Raw genomic sequence first — 13,621 nt, forward strand, 5'->3', positions numbered from 1 at the left:
CTGCTGCTATACTAGGTAACTGGTCTACAGTTTATTGCAAATATGCTGACATACAAACAAATTCATACACAGTAATCTAATTGAAGTTAATGTCTATATAGTAAAAGGAAAAAAAGAAGAGTAATGGAATGTTTAAGAAGGAAGTTTGCGGTTTTACTTGAGTGACTGAACACTTTTAAAACATCTCTAAGCCCAGCAGTAACAGTTGTGTTTATTCCAATTATTTGCTATTTAATAAATAACATTTTATTTCGTAGAATGGAAAAGTTAATATACACTTTTCAAGTCTTGGCCATCTTTTCAGTTATTTTCATGTTAATATTAGTAAAATTTCCAGAGGACTTATGCAACCCTGCTTACTCTATCCCTTCTCCCTTGCAACTAGTAACATACACTAGCTCCAGAAACAGAAAAAGCTAATTTATACCATTGTTTTTTCATTGCTGGGACTGCAGTAGAAAGGCAGGACCCAATATTTCTTAGGAAATAAATATTTTAAACGGCTGCTTTCAACTGCAATGACTTTCAAGAGATTCTGAAACTTTCCTGACATTATATCCATATACTTTTTAAAGGGAAAATCTCATTGCCCAGTGCTCTAACTCAATTACAATTCAATTCACGTATTGATGCTCATATCATCCCCTTATATACTACTGCAAGATTACCCAAATGTAAAAGATTAAAAATAATAGTACCTCAAATATGTATTTTATTTTCTTCTATTACTGCACTACATTCACCTTATAAAATGATCGTACATAGTTATTTAAAAAACATGTCCAAATATACAACTGTATATGTGCATATACTAATAATCTTAATTCTAACCATTTTCATCAGCAGTTGGCATATCTATACTTTTTCAATATTAATGGACACAATCCTGTATTTTTTAAATACTGAGTGCAATTTAAATCAGACACACTTCAGAACACTAGGGAAAACTATTAAATTCACATCAGGAAGTTTTTAGTGTCAATGAATCAACGTCAGGGAAAAATATTTTGGCACTATGAACAAATTGACAAATCTCAGATTTCTAGCAAAGATACAGTTTTTAAAATACATTGTACAATGTTCAAGAATCAGCTGCTCTTTCAAAGCAAAGAAACAATATACCTAAAAATACTTTATTTTGGTAATACTGTCAAAACTTTCTACTCATCCATGAATTAGGAATCCATAGATATTTTAGTCCGTCATGCCTCATGCACATTTCAGTATGATAGAAGGTAAAATGGAAAGGTACATATACATCTGGGGAAACAAAACCATCATACATTTTACTACTAGCATTTCAATGCGGCTTTATTTAACCTCATCTTTTAATCAACAATCAGTTGAATAATTGCACAAGCATTCCAAGGCCATAGTCCTATACACACAGAAAAAACCTTTGGCCTGAGGTGCAGTTGTGATCAATGAGGCATCTACATCTGGCCAACAGAGGGCAACAGACTTAAGCCTCCATTTGTCCACCACAAAGGAGCATAAAGTGTAGGAGCAATGCAAGGAAATATACATCAAATATTTGATGACCATCTGTGCTTCTAATACGAATTTTGGGTTGATTTGTCTGAGGATCTATTTATTTGTTTTCTTGGCTGTCCACAGTATTCTCAGGTGTTTTCTCCAACACCGAATTTCAAAAGCACCAATACTTTTCTATCCTATATTGACATTATTATTATGATCTATATTGCTATAGTTATAGGGCGGGCAAGGATAGGGGCGGGCAAGGATAGTAGGGCGGGCAAGGATAGTTGATGCGCAAAATATACATTGCAACGCTTATTGCAAAGCCTCTCAACTATCAAACGACAACCCGGCCTTCACATGGTGCCCCCCGTTCCCACCAATCGGGCTCTGTCGACCCTTGGGACTGGCGTCCCCTTGGGTATATCCAGCCGAAACAGCTTCCATGGATCGCCGTATCCAACAGTGGCGTCAAATTTCCATGGAAGTCGCCTATACCCACGATGGGTGAAGAGGCGTCAAGTACAAGTACAAGTACAAGCTATAGTTATACAGTTACATTATTGCAATATGTATTACAGGTACAGTAAACTGTGTTGGATCCAGTTGGATTGAGACAGTACATTAGCTACATATATAAAAATAATATTTAAAAGGATTATCAGCTGCTCCTTTTACTTAATGCCTGACAACAACAATTGGAAAACCCCAGTAATGAACAATAATAGAAAGAGTTCAGACAACTCTAAAATTCTCAGACTACATGGGAGATCTCTAAGTTGTGATAGCTGGAAACACTGCTATCATTTGCTATTTCCCTTCTCACAAATGAAAGCATTTCAAATAAGCTTAACAATTTATATTCTAAAAATAGAAAATTTACAAATAATTCCCTCATAAACTGAAAGGCAACAAGTATTTGATGTATATTCCTCCTCCAAGGAAAATCAGCTTTCTAGGATGCTAGCATAGGTTAAGAGTAAGCAAAACAGTTTAAACAAGAGTAGACTAATGACTTTGTGAACTTGGGTTTTATAAAACCCAGATCTAGATAATCACTTCCGCTTCTGAAACCACAATGTCTTGCACAAAACTAACCACTTTTTTTTTTTGCATTTTTTCATCAAATTGTAGAAGCGTACTAGGTGAGAGAGTTGCATATTCTTTTCATGATAAAGAACTTCAATTTTTGGTCAAATCAGTGCAGAATGACAATGAATTTGCTCAAATAAGTCAGTCACATCTTTGTAGTCTTCATTTGGCTAAGCAGCAAATTAAATTATTCCAAATACACTGCCCTTGAAAAGCCACACCTCATTCGTGTGGATACAAGCACACAACTAAGTGGTTTTCCCTTTGCTTCTTTATCCACACTGAGAGGCCCATATTGTTAATTCACACCTTGTGCTTCATGCCACATCGCCCAATGAGATCATAAAAGAGACAGCATAATTTTGCTGAGTTGTTTAAACAAGCAGAGATTTAAAGTGCAATATCCCAAAATCAGCACATCCTGTTGCAAACATAAAGATAAAAATAAAAAACTTTATAAAGGTAGTCCTTGACTTACAACAGTTCATTTAGTGACCATTCAAAGTTATAAGGCCCGCTGAAAAAAGTGACTTATGACCATTATTTACACTTATCACCACTGCAACATTCCCCAGGTCACGTGATTTACATTTGGATGCTTGGCAACTGGTTCATATTTATGACAGTTGCAGTGTCCCGGGGTCATGTGATCCTCTTTTGCGATTTTCTGACAAGCAGAGTCAATGGGGAAGCCAGATTCACTTAACAATCATGCTACTAATGTAACAGCTGCAGTAATTCACTTAAAAACTGTGCCAAGAAAGTGCATAAAATGGAACAAAATTCACTTAATAACTGTTTCACTTAACAACCGAAAATTTCGGTGCAACTGTGGTCATAGGTCTAGGATTGCCTGTACTTCAAATGTCAGTAGGACCATAGGCATTTTGCAAGGGAGTGGGAGTCATCGAGTTTTAAGAGCTAAACTGGATACCACATGCAACTGTAAATCATAATCTATATATTTTGCTTTCCAAACCCCCCAAAATGTGGGATGAAAAAAACCCTGCATATCCTAAGGGGCCCTGTGAGTCACAAAAAAAGATTGTTTGACAAGCTATACGTGGTCCTCAACTCGTTTTCTGTCCCTCTGACCTACTGGGACAGAAACTTACATGTGAAGGGGAAGCACATGTGAGGGGGTCAATTCAAACAACACAATGGGAAATATAAAATGATCTGCCTATAAATGGAGGATATTTATTCTTGTAGTGGAAATCAGTGGTGGATTCCTACCGGTTCAGAGTGGTTCTCCCGAACCAGTAGTGCTGCTTTCAAACAAGAGAGTGAACCGGTTCTCTGGGTTTTTTAAAAGTGCGCCCGCCTGCCCACCCCTGGGTTATACTTATCTTTATTCCAGCTTCCGAAGCCCAGCTGATCTGGGGCGGCAGATTGAAACGCCGCTTCTCAGCTGCTTTCCTTTTTTTCTGAGTAATTTTCGTTCAATTGTGCATGAGCGCACTCAGCGAACTGGTAGTAAACCGGTTAGGAACGCACCACTGGTGGAAATGAGTACATGGAACTTTTGTTGTTGTCAGGAATTAGGATACCTAAACTCTTTATTTTTATTACAAATCCATGGGAGCTTTATAGGCTATTAATGCCATATAAAGATCAATAGTTTGGCCAAGAACTTAAAAAGTCTGCAAGAACATACTCCTATAAGCTTTTTTCTTTACCGGATGCCAAGTTCTTGCAAAATATTTCCAAAGGATTTTAAAAAAAAAAATCCAAACAAAAAAGCACCCCTAAGATCAGACAGTCCACTTCCTTTTCCTGTTTTCTTTTTTTTTATAATTGTCTTCACAATACACATTATGAAAATCCCTCTTGTTTTCCCTTAGTAATTTTAAACAGTGTCCCCCCCCCCCCTGAAATTTGTCCCATATAAAACTTGTATTTTCCTTGATTTGCCCTGGATTTGCTCCTCCTTCTGCCACTTTAATTAAAGATTGTGCTTTCAAAACAAAAGTAATGAATGTACATATATACATACTAATTAGGCTACCCCCTTAGGGTAAGTAAATACAAATAATAAGCTAAAGAAATTAAAGGCATGAGGTTGTTTTTTTTTTTTTTTTTTTAAAAAGACTTGTTAAATCTGAGGTTAAATTATAACCTTTCCATACCCTTTTCTAATCTTGAAAACCATCCTCCATCAGATCCATGCACATTTTCATACATTGTATTTTATTCTTTAAACAGTGAATGTACAACTTCCTATCTTTTTATTTAACCTCTGGCTGCTTCTCATAAACAAATATGTATTGTTTATTTATGCAACATCCTCTGCAAACGATTTCATGGGGGGAAAAGTGTTGGGTGAGAGGGAGGAAAAAAAATTAACACACCCCTCCCCCCCTTTAAATTCATCTGAACAATACTGAAGCTGTTAATAAGTAGGCTGGGTGTGCTATGTATTTTATTATTAACACTGATTTTCATATTAACATAAACAGATTGTTCATCATATATCACAAGATACGTTCAACAAATGCTAACTTCAAAATTAAAACCAACATCAATCAGGAAAGAGGAGCTAAAAAGCAATTATAGATTGCTTCATAGTGTTTAAAGTTGTTTTATAGTATTATTAACAAATCATACTAAGCAAACAGCCAAGCATCAGGAGAATTATATTTCATAAAAGTGTGGTAAAGTTGTGTAAAAAATTAAAACTAACACCCTGAGGTTATGAACAGTAAAAGTCCCAGCATTCAATAACATGTTATAGAATAGCCTCAGTATCACTATCTCTTAAGTGTTTCACTTAATGTGGTATCTAGAAATATGTAGTGATTGCAAGTCCTGAAATTCTTAGCTAACTGGGTTGGGGAAAACATATCAGGGAAGTTTCCGTTTGAGCAACAGTACAAATCTAAGATTGTATCCAAATACATTAATAGAAAAAGGCCATGATTGGAAAGGACTAGTTCAAAAATTTTGGTTCACATTTACTTGAAAAGAGTGTATGTCCTTGGGATTATTTTTAACATTAATAGGAAATTCACCTTGCTTAATCTTCACCAAAAGCCATTTTTTTCATGGCTTTTCATTTCCACACTGAAATTCAATGATATTTTGCTAAAATGTGCAGTATCATCTTGCAATTCTGAGTTGCAGGAACAGAGCATTACAGAAGGACAAAATGAGTCACGGGGGTGGGGAAAAATGCCCTTAATTTCATTATGCAATCCTTTGACAAGAATCACCCCTACATCACTACTTATAATTCTTTATAGATAGAACTCCCTTGCTATCATATTTATATAAAGTTATTTAAGAGTGGACACCCAAAGGTGCTTTTTCAACTGGACAGTCATTTGAGTGGGATGGGATCCTTTCCTGGGCAGTGGGTTGAGCTAGATGATCTCCAAGATCCCTTCCAACCCTATAACTCTAAGCAGCTCTCACATACAGGTTTTGGTACAAAAATCTGTCCCTCTGGTATTCGGCAGCCAATCTAAAATATGAAGATTGAATAAGTTTCCTTCATATGGTGATATATCCAAAAAGGATGTTCTGAATGCAATGAAAATAACTCAGTATATCATTTCTCTGAATCTTTTAGTTCTCTGTAGATATTAATAATTTATGTCATAAGTTCAATGCAACCAATTACATATATTGGGCCAGCAAGTATCATGTCTCCACCTAAGCAATTATCTCAGCTTTCTTCAAAACCAGAAAAGCAAGATCTAGCATCAGCTACTGACAGAAGCCTAGACATAGCATAACCATCCAGCTATAACCAACAGAAAACTTAAACATTTAATAAGAAGGAAAGGAAAGGAAAGGAGGGAAGGGGAAAGGGAAGGAAAAGGAAGGGGAGACAAAGGAGAAGGAGAAGGAAGAACTAGGCAAAGATCAAGGTTATGCTCATATTTTTGATGTTTATTCTACATCACATATGGCATTCCTCAAACTTTGCTAAAGAAAAGTGAACTGTTCATTAGATAAAAACAAACTTTTCTGTAATATCTGATGCCCCATTAAAACAAATTATCTAGATATTCACCCAAAGTTTTGTGTGGAAAAAACTATATTGAAGTCTTTAGATTTCTTCTTGCCAATTGGTTTCCAAACCAGCTTGATGCTTCCCTAAATTTTAAAAAGTGGCTCTAAGGCAACATAAATTATTACACACTTTGTCTCCCTTGGAAGCCAACCCAGGGCTGTTTAATGACCTTGTCTAAGAAATGTGTCTTTTTTCAGGTCACTCATTCATAGCTTCATCTTCCTCTCAAGATTGTGTGGTAGGAAGCTACATATACACTGTGAACTATCTGCTCAGAAAAATGGATTATACTAATATTTTAATGTGAACTTTGAGGTATTTACCTGAAAAATTGAATTTAAGGAACTAAAATGCATTAATTGCTTTATGATATGATTTATATTTTGGTCTTCAATGGGTTTCTCTGATGAGTCAAGAGACTGTGATTAATAATCTGGGTTAAAAACACTTTTATCCCGCTGTTCTAATAAAGAGCAGTCAACAATAATTTACTTGCCTGAACACTCCAGTTGATCAAGATGAAAAAAGTAAGCTGGTCCAGCTTTTGTGGAAGTATAAAAACAACAAACTGAACTTCTGGAATTGAGTGTGATTCCTGACTGTGCAGCTGAGTATCAGAAATGATATATAGTGTATGGACATACACTCAGACAGAAGACAATATAAGTTAATCAAGTAAATTAATAACAATTGCACTATAATTCTATACATGTCTGTTATGAAAAAAATCCCTAGAACTCAGCGGGGCTCATTGAGAATATGAGGATGGCTAGCTACAACCTCAATCAATTTCAGCATCTAAGCAGGGGGGAGAAAGCAACAATTAAAAATCCACTGGAAGTCATTATATAAATCCTTTTCCATTCAAGAAGATTTCACAGAAAATAACCAAGAGAATTGGTATCATTTTTTAAAAAAAAAGTACCCATAAATTTGCCCCAGGATTAGTCTTTATTTCTATAAAATAAAAAACATAAAACATGCCATGTCTATAAAAAGTTTTAAAAGAGCATAGTTTGGAAAATGCATGAAAAGAATGTCTAGGTTGCAAATTTTAAAAAGGCAGTCAATGTTTCTAGGCTGCAGCAACATAATATGCCAGAGTTCACATCTTAAGATTTTTCTAAATTCCATCCGAGCCCCAGCTTGCCCAGTAATGAAGAATAAAAACTTGCATCTAGCTCACCTCAGCTATGTATTCCCTATCACAAACGACACAAGACAGAAAATGTACAAAGATTGTCTGCAATCAGGCTGGAATAGAAACATTCTTTTTATCTGGTTACAATTCAATTTCAACTCAATTCTACACATCTACTCAAGCATAAGCCACACTGACTTCAGTAGGCCTTATTACCAGATAAATGTTTAAAGGAGTCTTTTGTATTATTGCGTATTATTATTTAATCTGAGAATAAAATATTTTAAAAGAAGTAATTCAAGTGTTCTAAATGAGTTGAATGAGATCCTACAGACATTGATTGAAGCTAATAGAGGAAGACAAATTTCATATCCTTGAGAAATATCAAGTAGGAAATTTATTAAGTGTAGTTCAAGAAGCAATAATATTATATATTTTAATGTCACTGAAATAGCAAATACCCTGCCTTAACATATAAAGACTACTAAACTCACTTCATATTAATGACAGAAGTAATGTCCAAGAGAGCCATCCTTCCTATTGTTAAAAAGATCAATAAAATTAGAGGGATAATATGATTTCATCTACATAAAAATTACAGGCATACTGAAAAATCCCAATAAACTTGATGAAATGGATGGAAGGAACTGGATGGAAAAGGATGAAGATCATTTGTGAGGGTATTCCAGTTATCAGCAAAAATGTGCCACAACCCATTTCTGAGCAGTTCAAGCTTCATCTACATATGCCTAAACCATACTTAAAATATAAAATGTACAGCGAAAGAAATTTTCCATCTACACTTCCTTTTTTACTCCTCTCAAGACACACTGCTTAAAACAGAATTTCAGCAATCTACAAAATGAGAAACGTTATAAGCAGATTCTCAAAATATAATATCATTAATCCAATCAGCCTCATTAAAATTATAGAATAAAAATGTGCACTTTTGATCCACAGTTTGGTAAACAACATTTGCTTTAGTGAATATATTTTTACTGAAACAAACTGGACATATTTCCCAGATCATGATGTCAAGGGATGGAGAGTTCAGTGGAAGTACTGCAACTGCAAAAGCACTCTCATTCAATCCCACCAATCTGACTTCTAAACCAAGTTTCTGGAAGACTTCAAGGCACAGAGAAATTAATGATTTTAACACAAAGCCACTACTACAAAGTTATCTGGAAGAGCTGCAAGTAGTTTAGGCAGATACAATTTTATCTATTGCACATTGACTCAATCCATGACTGAAGAAATATCAAATTGCCAAAAGTAGCAATCAGATAATCTTGTCATTGCATTACAGAGACCATTATATACAACTTGATATTCCAATTAAGGCTTACAAAGGAGAGAGTAGCAAAATATTTACCTTAGAAAAGGAAGCTCCACTAGGATAGTCAAGGACAATAGCAAGGAAAGTTATCAGCTTCCTATACATTCACTGTTGCTATTGCATCTGAGTTGTTGTTACCACCATCACTAGCAATATTTTAGAACTTACAGAATAAAAATATTATAAAACGAATCAGGAAAAAAATGTATTCTACTATTACAACATACTTTCCACCTACTTTGATGTTAACTATTAATTGCATTAAAGTATAACATAGTCTTGCAGATCTTCTGCTGAGCTACAGAAGTAAACATGTTTATATTACAACCTTCAAAAAGTCTTTATGAAGAATAATAATCAATGTTTCAGCAATGTTCTCTACTATATTTTAGAATATGAATCTAGTTAGGAAAAACATCCAGAATTCCTAATATTCACAATGAAATCATATTAAAAGGAACCAGATATCTATCCTCATTTCAACACTTCCCATCCCCCAGATTCAGCATTTTAGAAATGTAAGAATGTACCATATTCACATTATTTTGTAGTCAGCTTTGGAATCCATAAAATCATCCCATGTATCTTAAATAATCTATGCTCCTACTGATTCCATAACTCTTTTATAATATGTATTCTTCAGAACTGTTGCAGTGATCCCCATACCAAACATTTATTTCTTGTAACATTTAAGTACTGAATGGCAAACTAAAATGTTATAGGTTATCTGCTTGGGGGTGGTGGTGACTAGTGCACTATTCCTATTTATGATATTGAATCTCCTCATCATCATACAGGCTTGTGGTAGCCCTAGATTTTGCACTTATATTAGCTGAAAATTTCATGCTTTAAAATTATCACATGACCCTGATCAAAATCCAGTATATTAGGAGACAGAGCTAACTGGGCCCATCCCTAATTACCACAGAATGGAAGTTGATTCTCCAATTGTAGTTCAATTCCCATCAGATCAGTTCCAATAAACTTAATCAATAATGTAAAATGAGAAATGCAGTCCAGACCAAAGTTGTTACAGGTTCCTTTTTCTACAGGGGAAGAGTATCTTATAGATTCCAAGACTACATCACTCCCAAGTCTCCAACTGCTGAGAGGAAATGGGGTGGGTAGAAATATAAATTGGTAAGGGAGGGGAAACAACATGGCCATAGGCCAACCATAACATGTCTCTTCTATTACACGAAGAAACGTTTTAGTATTTAGTCCTGGAGAGCCAAATAAGTCCACCTACTAAAATGACTCCAAAGGTAGAGATAAACAAACCACTAAAAAGTGCTCCATCACTTCTTTTTAAGAAGAGACTGGACAGCCACTTGTCTGAGCTTGTATAGGTTCTCCTGCTTGAGTAGGGGGCTGGACTAGAAGACCTCCAAGGTCCCTTCCAGCTCTATTCTATTCTATTCGTGCCACTAAACCATTTGGGACATAGGTAGGCAACCTAACATCACCCTGAATGACCTTTACTGCTAGTGGTACAGCATCACCTAAGACACAAGGACCTTCTGCACAGCCCAAACCTTCATTGCATTTATATCAAGTTCTCAATTGGAATTCCTTTCGTGAGAAATTGCCAGTCTGGTGGCCTAGAAAACTACCAGGCCAACACATTTCGGAAAGGCAAATCCAGATCGTTCGGTCAGCAAATCCAAAGCCGTTTCCAGAAGTGCAGCCCAGCCCTCACTCCTGACCACCTTTGTGCTTAAGCCTCCGGACTGAACTTTTTTCTTTTTTACCCAAATCCCAAGCAAACAGCAGCAGCAGCCGCCGGTCCCACTGACCTGTCCGTGATTGCGGACTGTGTGCCACTCATTGGAGCCCCCGGCAACAGGACGATTTTTTAGCCAATCTGCATCTTACGGGCGATTCTCCAGCGACTGTCACTTTCCCACACTCCAGACCCGAGTTCAGAATCCAGCCGTATTCCAAAAGGAGAGCAGAATTAAAAGCCACACACGGGGGTTTGTTTGTTATTTAGTTTGTTTTTCAGTCTTCCAAGAGATCCACCTCCCAGGACACTCGAGGAAAAGCCACCGGGATCTTCTGGCAGGAAGAAAGGAAGGCCGTCACAGCCATGATGCGCCCCTCTGGAGACCCAGCTGTCGCCTCGGTCCGAAAGGGAGACCCATCTCAGTCGAAGGACACTTGACCGGCCGAAGAAGAAGACGAAGAAGACAACGAAGGTGCCTCTGGTTCAATTCCTCCTTCCCGGCCCTTAGTTCCCTCATTACAACCCCAGGATCTTCTCCAGTCTTTTACGGCATCCAAGTCCAGCCAGGTAGGTCAAAGAGAGAGGAGTCCTCCTCCTCCATAGGCTGGGGCTGCCCCCCCCTTTCAGAAAGACCCCCAAGAAAAACAACAGGAAAGGAACTAGAGGTGGGGGGGTGCAGGAGGGGGGTGGATTTGTTGTATATATTTTCAAGGCAGGGGAGCAGGAAAAGTGGGGTTTTTTTCCAGCTTCTTCCTTCCTTCCACCCTTTCAACAAAAAAAAAAGATTTACGTCCAGGATCTCTGCAAGGTCTGGGTGCTGAGAAAGCAACTCCCCCCCCCCAAAATAAGTCTTTATGGGGCGGCTTTTCAAACCTCCAGGGAAAGAAGCACCCCCAAACACCCAAAAATACCCCAAAGGAGGGGGGAAAAGAAGGCAGGCAGGCCTTTTCCTTAAGGGGGTGTCAAAAAAAGTGGAGCTGCCCCTTCCAAGGGGGGGAAGACGCTCACACCGTACCTTGAGACAGACATAAAAATTAAAATAAAATACAAATGGCTACATAGGCGAGGGGGGAAGGGGGCTTGTAGAGGGCCCCCCCCCGACAGTCCCGCGCCTGTGGGCCGGGTCGGAGGCGGAGGAGGAGCCCACCTTGGCCCCCCGGCCCGCTTCCTAGGCCTCGGCGGGCTTCATCCCGCCCTCGGGGGCTGCTGACAGGGCGGCTTGAGGCGGGAGAGACACCCCCCCCCCCTCCGGACGCTCCACCGGCGGCCCTTTCCGGCCCGCTCGGCCCGTCCCGCCTGAGGAGATTTGGGAACGACGAGCGTCCGCCGCGGCCGGTGAGGGGAGAAGCGGCTCTGCGCTGCCTGGCGAGCCGCTGCTTTGCTTCCTCCGCCGCCTCCGTCGTCCGCCTTTTCTCCCGCCGCCGCCGCTCCTGAGGAGATCTTTTTTTTTTTTTACCTCAGGCCAACGGTCCCCGCCGGCTTCCCTCAGCCAGGCCTCGGCTCCCCCTCGGCAACCTTCGGCCTTTTCCGGCACTCCCGGGACTCGTTTTTCCTCCGCCTCGGCTCTCCCGCTTCCCTTTGCGACGCTGGACTCCGACTCCCTCCTCCTCCTCCCCCCTCCCTCCGCTCTTCCCTCCTCCCCCCTCCCTCCGCGCTCCAGCTTTTTTTTCCCCTTCCCTCCACCCGACCTCGCGAGATCCCTCCGCCGGGACTTCGCCTGACGTGGTGGTGTTTTTTTTTTCTCCTCTCCCCCGTACGCTTGTCCCCTCCGCCGTGGTGGCAAAAATAAATAAATGAAAGGGATGGGAGGAAAAGGAGTCCCTTGAAGGAGGGGGGGGGCTAGGAGGCAGGAGCCACGTGGTTTAAGGATAAAGTGGGCTCGGGGGAGGGGGAGAGAGATGCAGGTTTCCATTTTTTAAAAAAAAAAAACTTTTTTAGTTGTCTGTATTTCCAGTTTTTGGAAAGACGCGGTGTGATGGTTCAGCGGACTCTCTTAACGACTTAAGCGACCCACTTAGCGACTGCAGTGATTCAGGGTGAAAAAGGTGGTACAATCACACGTGACTCGCTTAACAACCAACTGCTCAGCAATAGAAAGTCCGGTCCCCAATTGTGACCGTAAATTAAGGACTACCTGCGGTATAAAAATTGAATAAATTACAGCAAGGTAAAAAATGCTGATATCCAAGCCAATAATTTGCAAGTAGCTAGCTGCAAGGGAATGCGGTGGCTCAGTGGCTAAGACACTGAGCTTGTGGATCAGAAAGGTCGGCAGTTCGTCGGTTCGAATCCCTAGCGCCACGTAACGGAGTGAGCTCCCGTGACTTGTCCCAGCTTCTTTCAACCTAGCAGTTCGAAAGCACGTAAGAAATGCAAGTAAAAAAATAGGAACCACCTTTGGTGGGAAGGGAACAGCGTTCCATGCCCCTTCGGCATTTAGTCATGCCAGCCACATGACCACGGAGACGTCTTCGGACAACGCTGGCTCTTGGGCTTTGAAACGGAGATGAGCACCATCCCCTAGAGTCGGGAATGACTAGCAAGGGGAACATTTTTACCTTTATTTCCAGTTTCCACTCTTAATTCCTCTTTCTGGCTGTAGATAAGGTCTTTAGTGATTATCTTTGTCTTATCTTATTTCTTTTGAAAAATTTTTTGAATAATTTTGAATAAGATTATTTCTTCTGCCACCTTTCCAAATTCTTCCGTTTCTTGTATTAACTTAGTTCCCGTTGCAGAGATGCAAATGTTTCCAAAAGAGGAGACTTTTAAAGTGCAACGAAGTAGTTTTTGGAATGGTGTGCGAAAGAGGAAAGCCACAAAATG

The 13,621-nt window shown here is 39.2% G+C and overlaps 1 protein-coding gene across 5 annotated transcripts in view; it reads right to left on the reverse strand.

Moving 5' to 3' along the window:
* The window catches only part of ARHGEF12 (Rho guanine nucleotide exchange factor 12), a 62,974-nt gene extending 50,575 nt beyond the window's left edge, over positions 1-12,399 (reverse strand). For 2 of the 5 annotated variants that reach the window (XM_032228861.1, XM_032228860.1), the window contains exon 1: positions 10,866-12,399. In XM_032228861.1, coding sequence (XP_032084752.1) covers positions 10,866-10,897 — 32 coding nt within the window. In that variant the 5' untranslated portion in view covers positions 10,898-12,399. The remainder of the gene's footprint in view (positions 1-10,865) is intronic. The other 3 variants (XM_032228862.1, XM_032228858.1, XM_032228859.1) reach the window with 2 other exon arrangements.
* Between the last annotated feature and the right edge of the window lie 1,222 nt (positions 12,400-13,621).

Source organism: Thamnophis elegans, chromosome 13, assembly GCF_009769535.1.
Source record: "Thamnophis elegans isolate rThaEle1 chromosome 13, rThaEle1.pri, whole genome shotgun sequence".
Classification (NCBI taxonomy): domain Eukaryota; kingdom Metazoa; phylum Chordata; class Lepidosauria; order Squamata; family Colubridae; genus Thamnophis; species Thamnophis elegans.